Below are 21,119 nucleotides of genomic sequence, written 5' to 3' on the forward strand. Positions count from 1 at the left end.
TTACTGAGATATGTTATAAAAATGTAGTTCAGTGAGTGAAAAACCTGCTGGGATTGGTGGAAATAAGTAATGAACTCTTTTTTTTCCTGTAGTGTGGCAGTGACTAGGATGAAGGACGTCCCTCCGTTTGGTCCACCGGTACCTTCAAATGGCCTGACGTTCCGGGACCCAGCTGCCTTCCGTGCTTTCCTGCTGGCCAAGATCATCAATGCAGAGAACGCTGCGCACAAATCAGAGAAGTTCCATGCTATGGCAACACGCACACGCCAAGGATACCTGCGGGACTTGGCGGAGAACTGCGTTTCCACTACGCCACTCGACACTGCTGGCAAGCTGAACAATCTCATATCTCTGGCCTCCAAACGCAAGGAACGCATCCGGGCACGTGAGGGAGCGGAAATGGGTGCCTTAGGGGCGCTGATTTGGCGTGTACTTGCACAGGACTTCAGTGGCGGAGGCGCCGAGCTTCCCTGTGCTCTTGCCATCTCCAACGAGTACATTGTCCTGGCGGACTGCTCCACCAAGGGGGTGGTGTTTAACTGTTTCTGTGCCGATGTGATTGGCTGGACGGCAGAGAGACTTGCACTGAAGATTTTCTATGGCAGAGGAGACCATGTTGCCTTATGGGTACCAGAGGGAAGTGCGCAAGATATCAGAGAGGTGGTGCAGAGACTTAAGGTACTGATACAACATACATGGACAGTCAGTGAATTGGTTTGCATTATGGGCTATTCCTCTAAACTCCTATCTGTGTTTTTGTTTTTTTGCAGGCATTGACTATAGGTTGTGAGACGGTTGATATGACATTACGACGTAATGGTTTAGGCCAGCTTGGTTTCCATGTGCGTTTGGACGGAACTGTGTCCGAAGTGGAGGAATACGGCTTCGCTTGGCAGGCGGGACTTCGGCAGGGTAGCCGTTTGGTGGAAATCTGCAAAGTTGCCGCAGTGACGCTCTCCCACGAGCAGATGATCGACCTACTGCGGACTTCAGTCACCGTGAAAGTGGTCATTATTCCACCTTTTGAAGAGGGAGGGGCCCGCAGGTGAGCCTTATGGGAATTTGCACTTATTCTTTGAGTTTGATGCCATTTTAAAATCTAGATGGCTGCTGTTTAAGAAATCAAAAGAAATCAGATTCCTCACAATTCAGTAAACATCATTAGACATGTGGCATGATTTATTAGGTCACAGAAGCCATCTGAAGCTGTATATAGACATACTTTTTGAAGTGGCACAGATGAATGACAGTAGCAGTGTGCAGTGCATCACACACTCACATTGTTGGTTCTTGTGCATATCTGACAGATTTTTGGTATATACATTGGCATATACAGAATATGACCGGGTTCCTCAAATCCAGCCCTCGAAGGCTACTATCCTGCAGAGCTTAGTTCGAACCCTAATCAAAGATACCTGAGCAAGCAGGTCAAGATCTTCAGAGTTACTAGAAAATTACAGGTAGGTTATCAGGGTTTAAGGTAAACTCTGCAGGTCAGTGATTTGACTGATTTGAGGAACACTGGTATAGCATCTTATAGGTGAAAAGTACATGTCTGAAGCCGAATTAAGCTGTCTTAATTTAGTAACTCTTGTACAGATCCACTGTATATCAAACATATCACCATACCAGATTTGAAAATTTATCGGTAATGGCTGATATTGGATATTAAACAGGGCTCGCAAAATTTCTAAATCCCTGGTAGCCCTTCGGACAGGTACTCCTCAGATTTTGGTAGCCCGAAAATTAATTTAACTAGCCCAAATAAAATAAAGACCATAAATGTCAATCAAAAACATTTTCAATACACAAATATCAACGAATATCAAGGAAAGAGTTTTATTTTACTATTTACAAGGTATCTGCAGAATTCTTAATTTAAGGCAATTTAAAAAAAAATTCTTATACCATTTAACGTATTTAAAACTGTCTAAGGCCTTAAAAACTCTTCAATTTAGTTGTATCAAATTTAAGGACCCGTGGGAGCAGTGTTCCCTCTAATTGTTTTTCTTGCTGAGCAAAACTTTTCTCTGTTGGGCGGACATTTCGGGCACCTGAGCAAAAGCATCCTTTATATCAGACCTGTACAGCACGCACACACTTTAATGTGCTATTTATATTTGATTTGACCCTTGATGTAACTAAATGATGTACATTGTAGGTTACCTGAGAAAACATTTTTACTGTACAATACACTGCAGTTCAAAAGTTCGGATCAATAAAGTTTTTTAAAGAAGTTTCTTATGCTCATCAAGGCTGTATCTATTTGATAAAAAATACTGAATATTATTTCACAAAATAATATTGTGAAATATTATTGCAATTTAAAATAAATGTTTTCTATTTTAATATACTTTAATTCCTGTGAAGCAAAGCAGTATTTTCAGAGTCACATGATCCTTTAGAAATCATTCTAATATGCTGATTTTTAATGAATGTTGGAAACAGTTGTACTGCTTTGTTATTTTATTTTTTATACTGTATTTTTTGGGACCTGTGATATTTAAAAAAATAAAAATAAAAAGTTAAAAAGAACAGTATTTAGTCAAAATAGAGATTTTATGTTACAATATAAACTATTCAAAAGTTTGGGGTCAGAATATTTTTTTTCTTTTTTAAAGATAATTTAAAAAAGTTTAAAGAAAGTTAAATAAACTTTATTCAGCAAGGATGTGTTAAATGGATAAAATGGATAGTAAAGACTTCTACTGTTAGAAAATATTTATATTTTGAATAAATGCTGTTCTTTTAAACTTTTTATTAATCAAAGAATCAAAGAAAAAAGTAACACGGGTTCCAAATAAATATTAAGCAGCAGAACAGTTTCAACCCTGATAATAAATCAGCATATTAGAATGATTTCTGAAGGATCATGGGACACTGAAGACTGGAGTAATGATGCTGAAAATTCTGCTTTGATCACAGGAATAAATGCTATTTTAAAGTATAGGTATTAAAATAGGAAACCAATATTAGAAATTGCAATAATATTTCACTATATCACTGTTTTTCTGTATTTTTTAAATGAATACAGCCTTGAGCAAGAAACTGATAAATAATTGACCTTGTTTTTGAGTCTATAATATAGGCCTAACATAGTATATTATCAAAACAAACTATTTAAACTGATAGAATAGAATAGAATACAAACTGATGCAAAACTTAAGCTGAGATCTGTAAGTGTAATATAAAAAACGTGAACATATGAATTCTTCTATAGCTGTCTAAACATCGTTATGAAGTACAGTTTGTACAATACTCTTGTGTGTGACTGTACATGTTTCAGAGTTGTGTTACCGTTCTTTGCCCATCCTCTGCTATTTCCAGCATTTAATCAAGCCACTCTTCTTTAATACATGAGGACGTTTTATTTCACATGTCATTGCGTTTGCGTTGTCTCTCGTGTTGAGGGCACAGCAACCATTGAAGTATTCAGTTTCTACAGCGACTCATTTTGTGCATATAATTCTCTTTCTATGAAACCTGTAAACCGTATTCACCGCTTCTAACTCTGTCGTGACATCAGCTCTATAGCGGTTTGCCAGAGCATTGCTATTCTTTCCCTTTTACTGGCGGCATTCGATCAAATGGCTTCCCAACTCATTTTTGTGTACGCGAGGCACATTATTTCTTCTGCGCGGCCACGGTGGAAGAAGAGCGCAGTCGCGCGTGAGCTCAGCTTAGAGAGAACATTGTGTGGGAGCCCTGTATTAAGGCAGTGATACATTTTGGTAGCCCGACTGGAAAACACAATAGCCCCGGGACGTCAGGCTAGCAATTTTGCGAGCCCTGTTTAATTGTGGATGCCAGCTAACAATTACTTGAAGGTAATCTTTAACACTAATAATTTAATATTTATCATCTCAAAATAAATAAAAAAATTTCATACTGTGATGCCAACATTTACTGGGTAGCATTTAAAAAGATTGGCTTTAGATTTCTGTACTTTCTTTTTAATTTATTTAGAGAAAACAGTACAAATTTCTAAAGGGAAAGTTTACCTAAAAATGAATGAAACCCTGCGTAGACAGCAACAGAACTACCATGTTTAAGGCCCAAAGAGGTCAGAGTAAGGACATTGTTCAAATAGTCCATGTTCAAGTTCAAGTTCAAGTTGAGCGTTATTGTCATTCCGCTACATGTGGGGACATGCAGTGGAACGAAATGTCGTGTCTCGCAGGACCACGGTGCTACATTAATACAGACATTACAACAATGAAGTAAAAAACATTATAAACGTATACACTACTAACAGATTTAACTATAAGTATACTATATATAAGTATTTACCCTATACAAACTAAAAGGATAAAAAATACAGCTATACGAATGCTTCACATAAATATTACCCTATACAAACTAAAAAATAGAAGATAAAAAATACAAACTATACGAATGCTTCACGAATACTGTACATGTGCAAAGAGAGACATTTGAGTCAGCAGCTGGTTGGGGAACAGAGCAGGATGATTTGTAGTGCATGAGCATGTAAACATACATATATTGCTGAGTTTTTTGTGAGATTGTGCACACGCAGCAGTGTGTGTAAGTGTCCATAGTGCACATAGTGTAAAGTGTAAGTGTCCATAGTGTAAAGTGTCCATAGTGCACATAGAGGAGAGTGTCCATAGTGTAAAGAAAAATAAGAATAAAATAAATAAAAAAATAAAGTTCCATACAGTTTTTCTTTGGTGTGGTAAGGTTTGGGGTGGGGGGTGGTCCATGTTCAGGAGGTAGGGGTTTGCATGGGGTTTCAGAGGGGGGCGGGGTGGTTTGAGTTCAGGGCTCTCACAGCCTGGGGGAAAAAGCTGTTGAGCAGTCTGGCGGAGCGGGCTCTGATGCTCCGGTACCGTCTTCCTGATGGTAGGAGCTGGAAGAGACTGTGGGAGGGATGGGTGGAGTCCTTCACGATGCTGTTGGTATTGCTGGAGCATCGTGTAAGGAAGATGTCCAGGATGGAGGGGAGAGGGGCACCGATGATCTTTGCAGCTGTGTTCACTGTCCGCTGGAGGGTCTTGCGGTCAGCAGCACTGCAGTTCCCGTACCAGACAGTGATGCAGCTGGTCAGCACACTCTCAATGGTGCCTCTGTAGAATGTGGTGAGGATGGGTGGAGGGAGACTTGCTCTTTTCAGCCGGCGGAGAAAGTGTAGGCGCTGTTGTGCCTTTTTGGAGAGTGACATGGTGTTGGTGCTCCAGGTGAGATCCTCTGTGATGTGCATATCAGTGGTTCAACCTTAATGTTATGAAGCTACGAGAATACTTTTTGTGCACAACGAAAACAAAAATAACGACTTTATTCAACTATTTCTTGTCTTCCTTGCCAGTCTTTGACATGCGTTCATGACAGTAGCATAACGCATGCGTGCGCATTCCTCTCTTTGTTAACAAGGCGCAGCATATCCAGGTTCTACGTCAGAGCGCCGTGAACTATCGTGAGGTACTATCGTGAATGCGTGGCGAAGACTGACACGGAAGAGAAGAAATTGTTGAAAAAAGTTATTTTCATTTTATTTTAGCACAAAAATTATTAGGGCTGGGTTTTGACACAAATTTTACGATTCGATTCGATTCTCATTCACAAGCTTGCGATTCGATTACCGATTCGATTCAATATATATTATTTTGGAAATATATTAGGTACAGTACATGCCAAATCTTCTCAAGGAAAAACTCAATGCTGTAAAATATACATGAGAGTCAGTTGGAACTACATTACTATAATATTGAAGGTTAAAATTGACTGATTTGTTAAAATTACACTTAATGAAGTTTTTTAAATAAAGTTACAGTTACATAATATTTCTACATCAATTTGTTTTTTTTTTATATAAACAATGGTGGCTGTCATAAAAACTTAATGGATTTATTCAAACAAATTAAACATTGAAGAACAGTAAAGTTTATAATGAATGTGTTAAGGCCAATTCACACCGCACAGACAAACGCCAACAAACTCCAACAATCTAGTCTGCTGGAGTTTGTTGGATCAGTGTGTTACCCCTGTTGGCGTTGGTTGGAGTTTGTTTTCACCCGACTGAACATGCTTATAGATATAGAGTTGGTCGGTGTCTGTTGGTGCAGTGTGAACATGACAGTTATTTTTCATAAGATTCTAAATCCAACGGCCAACTTGAGCAAACTTGTTTGTTGGAGTTTGTTAGCGTTTGTCTGTGCGGTGTGAATTGGCCTTTATATGGTGCATATATTTAGCTAAATGCCCCTCTCTACAGTTTATTTTTCTGATCACCGAATACGTTTTTAAATGTGACGTTACGTGACATTGTTTAAAAGACGTTATAATGATGTCTTTGCGTAGCTGAAACACTGATTGAACGATTACATGAGTCAGGATACGACTTGTAAAGTTGCATTCTTTCTTTTAACTTACCTTTGGATGTTTAGTTATGTTTATTTTGTGCTGAAACTGGTATTAATGAATCACTGATGTCACATGGACTATTTTAGCAATGTCCTTACTACTTTTTTGGGCCTTTAACATGTCAGTTGCTTTGCTGTCTATGCAGGGTCAGAAAGCTCTCGGATTTAATCAGAAATATCTTAATTTGTGTTCTGAAGATGAATGAAGGTCTTACAGGTGTGGAACAAGTGAGTAATTAATGACAGGGGGAGCTATCCCTTTAAATCTGCTGTTATCAGTTATCAGCATAACATGAAATGTAAAATAGGATCCAATGAGTCCAAACATAATATAAATAAAAATTATGAAGTATAATTATGGAAAAACCATAAGGGAAATATTGATCCAAGAATACAGTATTGATACAAACAGTGATAAACAGAATTGCAGTGTATTGTTTAGAGGTTTCCAATTAGAAAACTATGGTCCAGGTCAGAACCACGAATCATTTCTTATATGTATTTCATTTATAAATCTTTTTATACTCTGTTCCTGTACATGTCCTGACAAACCATTTTAATTGGTTTATTTAAAAATCATTTGCGCAAGCCATAATACCATAATTGCTCTTGCAGTAATTTGAAATTTAATTTCATATACTACAAATTCACATCAGAATCAGTTTAAGGTATGATTGTTTGGACATTTACTGGGAAGGAAATGTAGAGATTAGACCTCTTGGAGCTTTAATTGAATACCCCTGCAGAGGATGGGCAAAAAGCCATTAGCCCAACATTTTTATCAGAATGTTAGACAGCTCTTGTGACTCCATTTAAATTCATTCCGCTTTGATAAATCATTAATGGAGAACACCATAAAAGACTGTCGGACTCCAGCCTGTCTCATAGTCTAGAGACAAGAGCGTCGACTGCTTCCTTCATTCAGTGTATTGGTGCCTATGATGTTCCAGAGATCCAGAAAGCTTCAAATCCCTTCATTACGTCTGTTTGTGTAGATGTTTTAAAAAATGCCAGATACACAAGCCCAGCTAAAATCCTGTGCGATGCTGGAATCCTTTTCTTTGAATAAGACAGAAAACATCAAATATAAATCCTATCAGTGTTTTCACTTTCACAGAATAGACATTTTCTGACAGATGAAGGCAGGAACCCCAACTCAGCAATAGTCATTCTGTACAGAAAACTGCAACTTTAAGCTTAAAATCTGGGCAGCAGCACATTTCTGATCTGACAGGGCTGTTGTTATTGGTTTTTTTGCACTTTGCACCCCTCTGGAGACTCATTCTCATTTTGGAAAGATTAATGACGAGCCTCGTGGCAGAATTCATGCTGCTTGTTGCAAATGCCCGCCGGCTGTAACCCCTCTAACATAATTCAAAGATTCAGTTTCAATGTTTTTATAGGTGATACAAAAAATCATTAGATGTATCTTCAAACAAGAGGGAAAAAGCTTTTGTTTCACTCACTCGTACCTGCTCTTTGTCTGATGCACCAACACACACACACACACACACGCACGCACATACACAGACACTCGGCAGATTTTGAGAACGTTGGCAGACGCCTCAGCTCTCTGGGGAACAGTGAGTGGGAGTGTTGGAGAGAGAGAGGGACAGATAGAAAGAGAGTGTTAGAAGAGGAGAGGAGAGAGGGATGGAACAGTTTACAAATGAAAACAGTGATTATGTGAAGCTTCAATTTTGCTGCATCGAAAAGGTACGTTTGCAGGCGCTTCTAAACTTCGTATTTTGGTCTTAAAAATCCATTTGTACATTTAAATTCGTAATGCACATTTAATTTCATATGTGCATGTTTGACAGTTTAGCGTCGCATGACTCTGAACTTTCTTCTGAGTGGCTGCTGTTAGGGGCTAATTACTCAGCAGTGTGTTTGATTGCGTGCTAGCGGGACATGTGTTCGCCGTTGTGGTTAAATAAACTCCTTTTGAGATGTTCTCTCTCACGCACACATGCATCCCAACACCCCCCACCCACACTGTGCCGTGGAGCGAAAGAGTGTGTTAATTGCATGCTTCGACATGCTTGTCTTTCTGTCATTCTATCTCTTTAGTTTTCCCTCCTCTGTTTGTATCTCTTTCCCTCTCAGCGGTCCAGCCTCTGTTTGTCGAGGAGTGCCAGGGGAGCAGATTGCATGAGACTAAAGCCTGGAATCTGTGAAAAAGGGGCTAAAAATAAATAAATAAACAGGGTTTAATTAAGAAATGTGTTCAGCGTGAGGCTGACAGGGAACGGCTGGCGTGTTTTGCATGCAGGGAAAGAATATAAAGACCGTAGATGCTGAGGCATGTCTGAGTGCCTCCTCGCTCAGAAACAAAGTGGGAGGAACACCCCTCCTCCTCTTTCTCCCTCCATCTCACCCTCCCTCTCTCTCCTTCCTCTTGTTATCATAGTGAAAGAGAGGATTGGAGGGGTGGAGAGCAGAAATCTGTGCATGTGTGTGTGTGTCCGGTTGTCAGGGCTCGTTTGTACTTCAGCTGTCAGTCAGAGCCTCATGGCGCTGCCGCGGACATCCGATACAACAGTCTGGTATACACTCGGAGGTTAGTGATGGGCTTGGAGACAAAGAGAGGATGGATGTGGAACGCTGGAACTCAATTGTATTACATCAATGAATTACACAGGATACTTGGGCACGGTGAAGGCGTTGGACAGATAGATAGATGGATGGATGGCAGTAAAAGAGGAGTGGTGGAGCTGACAGCACTCTTTTAGTGATGAAGAGGAAGATTTCCAGTGCAGCAACATGAGGCTATGCTCATGTATTTCACGCTCAGGCTTTTTCTAGCCTTTGTCCAAGCATGGCTTCAGTTTCTTTGATTAGGAAGCATTTATGTATGCTGAAAAATTATAATGTCTCATGTCTTTAACGTCTTAAAAAAACAGCAAGGGCTGAAAATTGTTTCAAAATGTCGAAATTTCTCAATATACAGTAGGATTAAAAAATCTGAGACCACATTGAAAATATGGGATTTTTATGTAATCCTAGAAGTTCAATTTTAGAATTTTAAGAAAAAAATGTAACATGATATAAAATATGAAATACATAAGATTTGGGTTGCACTTTATTTTAAGGTGCCCTTAATATAAATTAACAACATGCACTTGCTATAGGGTAAATTGCATGTAATTATGCATAATTTACTGTTATTACTATAGTAAGTGCATGTAATGTGTAACAAAGATACCGTAAAATAGTTAGCAAGGTTTGTTTTAAGATTTGTACTATTAAAAAAATGTTTGCTATTTAAAATGTTGTAAGATTTTAAAGTTACAGAGCCTTACACAGCATGAGGGGGAAAAATAGGTTTGTTTATTAAATTTTTCCCTCGTTTTTGTTGAATCGTGGACATTTAGTGTCCAGTCGTTTAGTCTGTTTAAACCCCTCCCCTTTTAACAATCGACCACATGCTCACATTCAGATCTCGGATAGATAGAAGCGCTACTTCTGTTGCTACTTTGTTTTATTGTGACGTTAATATGCGGGCATTATTTTTTTATTACACAATTCTTAATTCATCGCCACAATATAATAATTAGAACACGATCATTGGCTTTTACATAAACAGCTGCTGTTACTAAAGCAAAAAGGGCAAAGCAAAAACAAAAAGTTAATTCAATTTTTCATTCACATTGCTATACTCATAATATAATGTGTAATGAAAGATGTTGTATTAAATTAAAATGCAAATTCTTTTTTAATGGTAGTATTTTTATTAGTGTTCTCAGTTTTTGGGCACCTTTGTAGCTGGCAGGTTTATATAAACATGTTGAGCTGATAGTTAGTATTCAGTTTACATCCTCTGTCTCTATCTGCCCTCTATACATTCTCAGCGTGTTCAGTGTTATCAGTCAGGGCTAGTTTATGTGCCCTTGTGGTCTTCAGAAGACAGTTTTTTGGTGTATTAGACAGAAGCGCTGTGGAGTCTGATGTGTTTTCCACTCTCCCCTCCTCCTCTCGCTCTCCTCCATGCTTCCTTTTGTCTCATTTTGGCTTTCTGACTCTCGGTTTGTTTGTCTTCTTTTCTCTCTCCCTGTGGATGGGGGATAATAATAGGTAGCAGCATACAATAAAGATGAAGATGTATGAAATATAGATGTCAAAGGGGCAGAAGGTGCTACTAGAGTAAGGGCTGGAATACCTGGTGAATTTTGGGGAGTTGTTGCTTGTTTTTGCTAGTGGCTGAAATTGGTATGATAGCAGTGCTTTAATAGATTTTCTGGGCTTGTAACCATACGCTACCGGTAAGATTTTTTTAATGTTTATAAAAAGTCTCTTATGCTCACCAAGGATGCATTTATTTGATCAAAAAACAGTAATATTTTGAAATATTGTAACAAATTAAAATGACTGTTTCTATTGTTGTGTATTTTAAAATGTCATGTATTCCTGTGATGCCATTACTCTAGTCGTCAGTCTCGCATGATTCTTCAGAAATCATTCTAATCTATAATGACTTAGTGAACATACTATAATGAAACAGATACACATTTTTCTAGATTCTTTGATATATAGATAGTTTAAAAAAAACAGCATTTATAGATGCCTTTATTGTCACTTATGATTAATTTAATGCATCGTTGCTAAATAAAAGAACTGATCCTAAACTTTTCTAAACAGCACTGTAAGTTTTTACTGATTTTGTCAGGAAAGGTACTGACCCTCTCTGCTGACCAACTGAATAGTGGTAGATGAGATTGATAAAGCTGTTGTTTAGAAGAAAGTCAAATCAAAGGACATTTACCTTGACTTGAGGCCTTGTGTGAAAGTGCTGACAGTGGAGGAGGGGGGAGAGGGGGTGGCTTCGGACACAGAGTGGGTTTCAGTTTCTCATCATCATCAGAAAGCAGAGAGACCCAGAGGGATTCTGGCGCTGATGAGAGCGTTTCATCCTCATGCTGTTTGACATTCAGTAGGGGTTAGTGTACTGGTCAACAGGGATTTGGGACTAATCTGCCAGTGAACCAGACCCGCTGTGCTCAAGTACACACTCAAATTACTGCAGAACTATTCTTTTGAAACATCCCTTAAAATCTGTAACCTTTAACACAGGATGAAGAGTTTTTATCTGGTACACAGGCTTTAAAACAGTCATAATCAACCTTGTCTCGCATAGCTAGACCTTTGACTTGAGACAAGCCGTCTGCTTCCATTTTAGCTTATTCTGACCGAGATCTGCTTGTTTAGACAGGAAGAGACTGACATGCTAAATGACCAGCCAGGCAGCCAAAAATAACTTATGGGTGGTTTATCTAAAATATACACTATAATAAACGTGTGGAAATGCAAATAAAATAATGGCGTAACATTTTCAGAGGCTGCAATTATGATCAGTGTGGTATATTTTAATGTTTATTTTATCTATTGTTCAAAAGTTTAGATTCAGTGAGATTTTTTAGGAATTAATACATTGATTTAGCAAAGATGTATGGAATTGATCAGAACAGAAGAGAGAGATTTCTATTTCAAATAAATGCTATTCTTTGGACTTTATATTCATTAGAATCCTGACAAAATGCATCAGTTTCCACAAAAATATTAAGCAGCACAACTGTTTTCAACATTGATTTCTGAAGGACTGTGTGACACTGAAGACTGGAGTAGAAAACAGTTATTTTAAATTGTGATATTTCATAATGTTACTGTTTTTACTGTCTTTTTTTAATCAAATATAAATGCAGCATTGGTGCACAATGTTACTGACCAAACTTTTGGACTGTAGTGTATAAATTATATTTAGTTATGAAATATGAACTGATGACAGTTTTAGAGTACTTAGTTATTTACATATTTAAATATGAATAATGTATATGGAATGCCTGTGTGTTTGTAGGGGCTGTACAGAGGAGTACGAGATGAAGATGATGGAGCAGAAGGGAGAAGCGGAGCCAGTGGCTGCAGGGTATCGTGGTGGGCAGCGAAACGCAGTATGGCGCTGGGACAGCCCACCTGGTACGCACAGCTCTGCTCAGCGCTGGACTCCCAGCGGACCCCCACCAGTCCCCAGCCGTTCACACAAAGCCCTGGTCCCCGTTCCATTCAGAGAGCCCCAACACATCTCTGCTAAAAGGTTAGACATTTCAGCATATAGTTAAAATCTCAAGGAAACCAACCATTGGCCAGATCTGTTGGCTTTGTTTTCTTCTCACTAGCTATTTCCGTCTCCTCTCACAGGCCTGTCAGTTACCCAGAGAACCATTACAGTGTGTCTCCTCTTGCCGGGGACAGAGGGATGCCGTACAGAAACCCTTCGGCTAGTTTCTCCAGTCCAGGCTCTGGGTTCAGCTCCACCGCACTGGGGGTGCCGGGACTCAGCGGACCCTTTGTCCACTATAAACCCACTCGAGACGGGTCAGTTGTTTTGTTTTTTGAAGCTTTTGGCATCAGTACAACACTTTCATCTGACTGGTCAGTTGTTTCAGTTCAGAATATGAGGATTCTGAGAGATTCACACTAAAATTCATAGATGAGCCATTCATTTGCAACTAGGGCTAAAATATTTAAGCATTTTGACAATATAGAGATAAATAAATCCTGTCAGGGTGTTCATTCTGAAAGGTTTTATTTTGAGATAATGACCAGATAATTGTACATTATCCCACTTGTTACACAGCTACTGATGGAATAAATAAATGGATATTTAATATTGATTTGACCTGAAATTATATTATGTAAGAAGAAAGTGGTAGTGCATGATGATATATGTGACCCTGGACCACAAAACCAGTCATAAGGGTCAATTTTTCAAAATTGAGATTTATACATCACCTGAAAGCTAAATAAATTAGCTTTTCATTGATGTATGGTTTGTTATGATAGGACAATATTTTTGTTTTGATAGAACAATATGCAAAAAAAATATTGATAAAATCACCTTTAAAGTTGTCCAAATGAAGTTCTTAGCAATGCATATTACTAATCAAAAAAGTTTTGATATATTTACAGTGAGAAATTGACAAAATATCTTCATGGAACATGTTCTTTACTAATGATTTTTGTCATAAAAGAAAAATGAATCATTTTGACCCATGCAATGTATTTTTGGCTATTGCTACAAATATAACCCAGCGACTTAAGACTGGTTTTGTGGTCCAGGGTCACATATGTGAATTTAGTGCAGTTTAAGGAGTGATTCACACAGACGTTTGTGTTTAAAAACACAAAATGCAGAGCATGAATGGAATTTTAAAAATGGTAAGTATAGAGATGCGTTTTTTTAAATGTTGGAACTACTTTTAACTTGAGTGCAGCATTTTAAGAATGCTGTGTCATGCGTAAAACGCTACAAAACACTCGAGCGCAGTGTTCAATCATGTCTAGCACATGTAGAAAAACAATGGAAAAGCAGCAGTGGAATGCAAAAACGTGATCTGTATAAACGGCCCCTGACAGTTTGGTCTCCAAAACTGACATTTGGACTTCCCAACACTGTTTGCTATCAGAGACATTATTGAAATATCTGTTTTGCTTTCATATTGTGCAAATATTCAATAATTGTCCCATAACTGTTAGGAACTGATACAGCAGAAGCAATAAACGATAGTGAGGATAGAAATGAACATCTCCAGGCGCCGTTTACCATCATCAGTGGGTGTGTCTGATGGTAAATGAGAGACTGCGGTTGAGGCATGTATCAGCTAGACCTAGACTGCTGCTGATTCACAAGCCTATTGTGTGTTTGTGTGTGATTGTATATGTGTATAATGCAGAGGTCATGGCATGTACAGACTTTCATAGTGCACTATTGTGTGCCTGATGGTTAGCTGCCCTGTTCAACCAGAGGAACTTGAATGTTTTTTTTTTTTTTTTAAGTTAACATGCACTGAATGGTTTACAGTAAGACAAGAAATGGGCAAAAAATCATGTCGACTTCTTTGTATTTTTCCCCTTTTCCTAGTGACTTGCATTTATATTTAATGTAATTAAAAAAGTAGGTCATTGATTAGCATATCCTGGTTGTTCTGCATCTAAATTAAGGCTTGTCCCTTCCAAACACCATCCCCATGACAAACACCTTAAATATTTATAGAGCTCACAAAGAGCTTTATTAGCAAGATAATTGATTCTGAATCGCATATTAAAATCTGCATAAAATCAAAATGGACCCTGTTTACTTTTTGCACACATTACTTGCCATATAGTGAACAACATTTAATCTGTGCAAGAACCAGATTAACCAGATTATTTAACCATAGACATAGATAGACGCCCTATTAGACCACTCCAGGCACGTAGATGAGGCCGCCATCTTGGAATGGTATTTTTGACGTCATTCACCATACTGTAGGTTCGCACAGAGCCGTTGAGCCGTTCTGTGCATGATTGTGGCATCTTTCGAATATTCAGTGATTACTATGGTGAATGACGTCAAGTATACCACTACAATATGGCGGACGGCTTACGTATAGCGGCCCATAGAAACAGTCGCTAATGAGGCATCTAGTATATCTATGAGTTTAACAGCCTGAGGCAGAACATCGTTAACCCTTCTTTTACAAACTTCAGCTTTCTGTGAGCTAGAGATTATACTGCAGTATTCTGCCACGTTTTAATATTGCAGTCAGTTGCAGCTTACAGCTCACACAATGTTTAAAGTTTTCCTGAACGCGTTTACAGTTGAAAGTGCATTAGAGTGTTATAGAGATTTGTTGGGGTACTGGGAGTCTTTAACATTTCACACTAACTCTGTTTATGGTGGTGATTCAGCGAGATGTGCTAATGAATGCTATTATTAGTCCCATCAGATTCAGCCGTACATCACCGCTCAAACCCAAGAGGTGACAAGTGACAGAACACTTGGGTTGCAACAGACTTTGGATTCAATGTGGCATGTGTATGATGCAGATTTTGCTGCAGGGTGTCAAAAATTACCCTGTTTGGTTTCTTAATACTCGTAATGTGTTTGAGTCATTGGTGCATGTACCAAATAAAATGTTTGGATTGTCTGGATGTACAGAACAATACAATACAGAACAAAAGATTTGTCTGTAATTTCATTTCATTGTGACTTTAAAGTGACTTTATCTGCCTCTGGGGCAACTTTCGTTTTTTGGGTTTTTGTGTCCAAACTCTCCTTCAACCACCTGTCATATACAAACCCTTTCCACAATCCAGTAAATTCTGATGACTAAAATCCCATCCCTTGTTATCTGTGAACAGTATTTAATGTTGACTTTAAAACTGCTGTAAGCATTTTCCACTGTTTTGCTAACTCTAACCACATGTCGTTCTTCCAAATCCCTGCTCTCCAATAAAATGCCAGCCGACCTGATCCAAGTGGTCAGAATTTAGTTGGTTAACATAGGTTAAATAAAAATATATTTAATAACATTTTAATACAGTATTTGTTGTGTGTGTGTAGGTTTGGGTCAGTCCAGAGGCCTCTCCAGCCATTTGATCCACACGTTATAGTCGATGTCTCGAGTGGAGAATCTTCATCTGGTTTCACTAGCCAAGAGAGCACGATGGAGCGCAACAAGTCAGGTAAACAAACACGCATAATCCAAAGACATTTATGGAGAACCAGTCCTTAAACAAGAACTGCTGTAAATGTGTTTTGTGTACCGCCCCATCACTGAGTGCCCTCTGCTGGATACACTTAAATATAGGCTTCTTTACGAAAACCAGGAATTCAGGGATTAATTGAATCTTGTTATTGTTTACTAAAGCTAAAATGCTTAAAACTCATTTTATTTATTGAAATAAAACTAAATGTGAATATTAGATGGAAAAACTCCAACTAGAAATAAACTGACTGAAATAAATGATTTTAAGATGAAGTACAACAATAAAACGTAAACTGAAATAAAAATAAATTAAAGCTAAATAAAACTATTTTTTAAAAATACTAATAAAAATTACCAAAAAATGAAAAAATAAAATGAAATCTGAAAATATAAAAATAAAAGCTAATGCAAAATATTGATAAATACTATAATAGTATATAAATGATACTAAAATAATACTGAGGGATAGAGAAACACAACAAATATCTGATTATCAAGCACAATGATGAGTGTCAAACACCGTTCACGCTGACAGCCAGGTTGTCAGCAACTGGAAGCAATTGATTTTCACTGATTTCAACTCAGAGTCACTGATTTCTTAAAGTAAAGTTTAACAAAAGTGATCCATCTCCTGTGAAATACTAAAGTCAGGTTATGGCAAGATGAAATGTATCTTTTATATAACATTCTAAAAAGATTAATTCATGCTTTAGTTTGAAACTTTTAAAGTGCATGTAAACTGTTTTTTTGTGTCCGTGTGAATTGGACTTTTACTCCTTTTGTGTTTTTGTCTTGGACAGAGCCCATGTGGCATGTTCCTGCTTCATCACGAGGTGTGTCAGTGGGCTCAGCTCCGAGAAGACAGACTAGACAGGATGTTGCAGGAAAGGACTCTCCAAACCGCCACTCTAAGGTAAGAAGTCATCCTCATCATCAGGGCAACCAGGAAGTTGTTTCATTTGGCCCTTGTGTACTTATCACTCTTCCTCCTGCTCTCTCTCAGGGTGAGGCATACTATTCCAATCACTCCAGCAGTAACACGCTCTCCAGCAATGCTTCCAGCAGTCACAGCGACGAGCGCTGGTTTGACAGCGTGGGAGGTGGGGTTTCCGGTGCCCTGAGTGACCCCTCAGACCCTGACCCTATGGGCAAGGGAGGTTCCAGTGACAGTGGCATCGATACATCTCTCTACACGCCAAGTCCCAACACTAAAGGAACCAAACCTAGCCGCAGCCTTGCAGGAACCCCCCATAAACCTTTGCATGGTTCGACTACCTACAGCGGCTTGCAGGAGCTGTCTGGAGCGGGAGGGAGGGCGGCAGGAGAGGGTCGTCGCAGGGAGTCTTCACCCGTCATTGCATCTGCAAATCAAAGCAAGAACTATCGCACCCGCACATTCCCCCCTCCTGGATCAGCCAATGTTGACAACTTCAAACCAAGGTATTGTATTTATTCTGAAATGTATACAAGTTTGAGGTTAGGACTATTTTTTTTAAGAAATTTACTTTTATTTAGCAAGTATGCATTAAATTAATCAAGAGTGACAGTAAATGCATTTATTTTATTAATACTTTGAAGCAAATTTTCAAATAGATGTTATCTTTATTAACAAACAGCATATTTGTTGTCTAAACAACTACTTTCTTACCTAAAAAAACTCTTAAAACTACATTCTCAGACACAAAATAGTATTTTTTATAAAATTATAGTGGATTTGGGCATCCGCTATGCCACTTGTTGTGAGAAATACTGCAAGCGGAGTGATACAAACGGTGAAATGGTTGGAGTTCTGTTATCACTAGAATATCGCACTGCTGGAAAAGGCACTCAGCCAATCAGATTCGAGGACCAGAAAGAACTGTTGTATAAAATGAGTTAAAGGTAAAATACTACAGTAAAAACTTTAATGCTAGAGTACCTTGATAGACATAGCGGAGCACAACACACATATGTGATAATTCAGGTGTGACTGACAAACATATGTGCACTAACGGCAGTGATGGACAATAATAGATTATGCCTGCAATTATAGCATGTTATAAATGTGATTCTTAGTGTCCTGACCTACCAAGATATGAATTGTTTGTATTTTTGTTTCTGGGATTTAGGGTCTGCTATACCCCTCAAGGGTACAAGACCCCTGCTGTGGCTGATAAACTCCAGCCTTTCAGATCTTCAACAGTCACACCCACGCCAGGCTCTGCCCAGCTTTCAAGCTCCGCCCCCAAGTCCTTTAGTAAAACCAAGAGTGCATGGCAACAGGAGGAGAACAGCACAGCAACCAGCACCACCTCCATTGACAGCAACAGCAACAAGTATGTGTGTTTATGAAATGTATATTTCATGTTTATGAGAAGGCTGATGGATTATGAAATAGATGCATGACATATTTGAATCTGGGTCCTGATTATTATGTGTGTGCTTTCAGGCAGGTGGATATGAACAGTAAGAACGTGTTCGGACAGCCCCGGTTACGTGCCTCTCTGAGGGACCTGCGCTCACCACGCAGATCTCATAAGAGCACCATTGAGGACGACTTGAAAAAGCTCATCATCATGGACAACCCTACAGAGACACCATCACGGAATGGGGTAGAAAGAGACAAAAAAATACAAACCTCTGCTTGTATACAAGACAATCAATCAAACTTGTTTGTTCAATGTGTGTTTGTGCTTCTCTACAGTCTCCTCATCGGACCCTGCAACGTACTTTCTCAGATGAGAGTCTGTGCAGTGGACGGAGAGATTCTAGTTATGCAAGCACGCCTCTTTTTGAAGGACAAGTGCCGCCCAGTGACCTTCTCTTCACCAGCACGCTGCCTATTAGACGCCACGGACACAACACCAATCATGGAACCCTCATGCCTGGTAAGAAAAGTAGGTGTCATTTGCTGGTCATAGTCAATTGGTATATTTTTACTCTTTCTCTGCTAATAGTTTTGGGGTAAACTGTCAATTTTTTTCTTTTCCAGTACCATTGTCTGCATCAGAATTATCTCTGACTGAGGTGAGGGATAAGGTTCCACCTCTTAGAAGACTGGACCCTGGACTCATGCCCCTTCCTGACACTGCCTGTGGTCTAGAGTGGTCCAGCCTCGTCAATGCGGCCAAAGCATATGAAGGTATGAGGCTGTGTTTGTCTGAAACGTCTGATTCTAAAGTCAAACTAAGATACTTTGTTATGGAAGCCCATTTTATGTTTTGGTTAATCATACTTATTACATAAAAAGTACATACAAAAAAAAAATGTTCCCCATCATCGTGACATCATAATTAGGACTTTTTATTTAATAATTTTGACTTAAGTCTTTATGAAACCCATTTTATTGAACTTTCCCAGTTTTAATGCAAGTAGAAAACTTTTTTTAATGAAGTACGCTCACTCAGGGACTTTAGTAAGATTTTACCTGAAAAGATTTTTTTTTAGCATATGGTCATTTTAAAAATCTTGTATAGTCTTTGTTTGGATTTATTTTGTGTTTGTAACTCTTGTGTTGTTCCAATTTGATTTTTGCTATGAGGATGGCCTTGGATGCTGAGATGGCAATAAAAATAATTAACTACTACTAGGGCTGTCAAAATGGCTGAAAAACTACATTTGAATTTTGTACTTAAATATTATCAATATTCAAATTATATTCAAATTTAAAAGACATCATTTCAGTTAGGGGGAAAAAAGATTTTGGCTTCTCTCCTGAGGCCACAAGAGGGCGCATCGAGCAAAATATCACTAATGTACCTTTCTTCAAAGCAGTAAAATAACATGACTATCTTTACAAAAAGTGCATAATGTTTAAATGAATGTTTATAAACCATATATAATTAGGTTGCTTAAACAATTAGAAACAAAACAGCATCATGTATGTATAGTTTAATACAAAGGACCGAAAACCAATCATAATGAGTACTTTTTTCATTTAAAAACATGAGATGCAGTGGGATGGGGAAAAAAAAACGCGATAAAGTCTCGAGACATGTTTTTTAAAAGTTGAACTTAAATTCATTTTACATGGCTTTCTATACATGCGGCTCTCTTGTGCGAGACGCGTGTGCAGCGGTGATAGATGTCCCTATAGAAAATGCGATAAATATCCGTTCTATGTAAACAGCTTGGTTTCAGTTTTGACGTAAACAGCACCGCATCTAGTGGGTTTAGCTGGATAGGCTAACAAAAACATTACACCATCGTCATCGCATCTTGTGTGCCACTGATAAGGCTGCCTGACTGACGCACACCTAAAATTCGAAAGCAACGTTTTTGCATTCAAATGTGGAATTCAATTTTTTTTGACAGCCCTAACTACTACTTATTTCTTTGACTATATCTCATAATTTTGACATTTCATAATTTAGATTTATCTCAATGCCAACTTTTAATTTGATTTCGACATTGTAAGTCATAATTTCGAATATCTCATAATTGCAACTTTTTATCTCATAATTCTCAACATTTTGGTTGTACTTATTTACCAAAATAAGATTTTTTTCTTATGTGGCATAAATGGGCTTCCATATAAAGGTGATGTAATTTTCAATGTACGTTCTCCTTAATATGCATTGACTACAAGTAAGCCGTTTATAGGACGAATCCACTGAATAGTGTAAACACTGACTCATTATGGTTTACCGACTTTACCATTAAGTACCATTTGTTTTGTTCTGGCAATCCCATGTAGTACAAAAAGGCTAAAAATAGTAACTCATTAATCTGAATGATTAAATCTGTCTGTTTTTTACAGTGCAAAGAGCTGTTTCTTTATTTTCATTGTCTGAGTCACATGCGGGCGGCAATGAGTTGAGACCAGTCATCAGCCCGGTGCATTTCCACACGCCACAGACTCCCCGCACCACTCCTACTTTTAGCAGGTAAGACAGACAAACATGCACCTGTACTGTGTGTATATATGTATATCCTTGCTCTTCCTCTGAGTTTTTTGCAGTTAACCTGCAGTTTTGTTAACAGTACTAAGGGCACAATGTTGGCTCTGCAAATCTACATGTTTGCTTAACCTCAAATCAACTCATTCCTTCAATCGTGGATCAAGTATTTAAATATTTGGAATAAGAATTTATATGCAAGGATACTGGTAATAACTTGTTTTTAATCTGTGTGTGTTGCAGTGAAGAGGTTCCCAATGACCTGTCTGGGCGTCTATATCATCTGGAAGTCATGCTGAAACAGCTGAACAATGATCTGGAAAAAGTGAGTTACACTG

At 38.3% G+C, this 21,119-nt stretch overlaps 1 protein-coding gene across 2 annotated transcripts in view; it reads left to right on the forward strand.

Annotated features, from left to right (window-relative positions):
• Positions 1-21,119, forward strand: part of LOC306843168 (signal-induced proliferation-associated 1-like protein 3) — a 106,431-nt gene that overhangs the window by 81,713 nt on the left and 3,599 nt on the right. Inside the window, exons 9-21 of one of the 2 annotated variants that reach the window (XM_079374467.1) lie at positions 93-678; positions 771-1,045; positions 12,232-12,468; positions 12,573-12,749; positions 15,760-15,881; positions 16,705-16,817; positions 16,908-17,344; positions 18,013-18,219; positions 18,333-18,495; positions 18,588-18,780; positions 18,876-19,025; positions 20,643-20,769; positions 21,025-21,106. In XM_079374467.1, coding sequence (XP_079230593.1) covers positions 93-678; positions 771-1,045; positions 12,232-12,468; positions 12,573-12,749; positions 15,760-15,881; positions 16,705-16,817; positions 16,908-17,344; positions 18,013-18,219; positions 18,333-18,495; positions 18,588-18,780; positions 18,876-19,025; positions 20,643-20,769; positions 21,025-21,106 — 2,869 coding nt within the window. The remainder of the gene's footprint in view (positions 1-92; positions 679-770; positions 1,046-12,231; positions 12,469-12,572; positions 12,750-15,759; positions 15,882-16,704; positions 16,818-16,907; positions 17,345-18,012; positions 18,220-18,332; positions 18,496-18,587; positions 18,781-18,875; positions 19,026-20,642; positions 20,770-21,024; positions 21,107-21,119) is intronic. The other variant, XM_079374468.1, reaches the window with a different exon arrangement.

The sequence above is a fragment of the Barbus barbus genome (assembly GCF_936440315.1).
Source record: "Barbus barbus genome assembly, chromosome: 23".
NCBI lineage: Eukaryota > Metazoa > Chordata > Actinopteri > Cypriniformes > Cyprinidae > Barbus > Barbus barbus.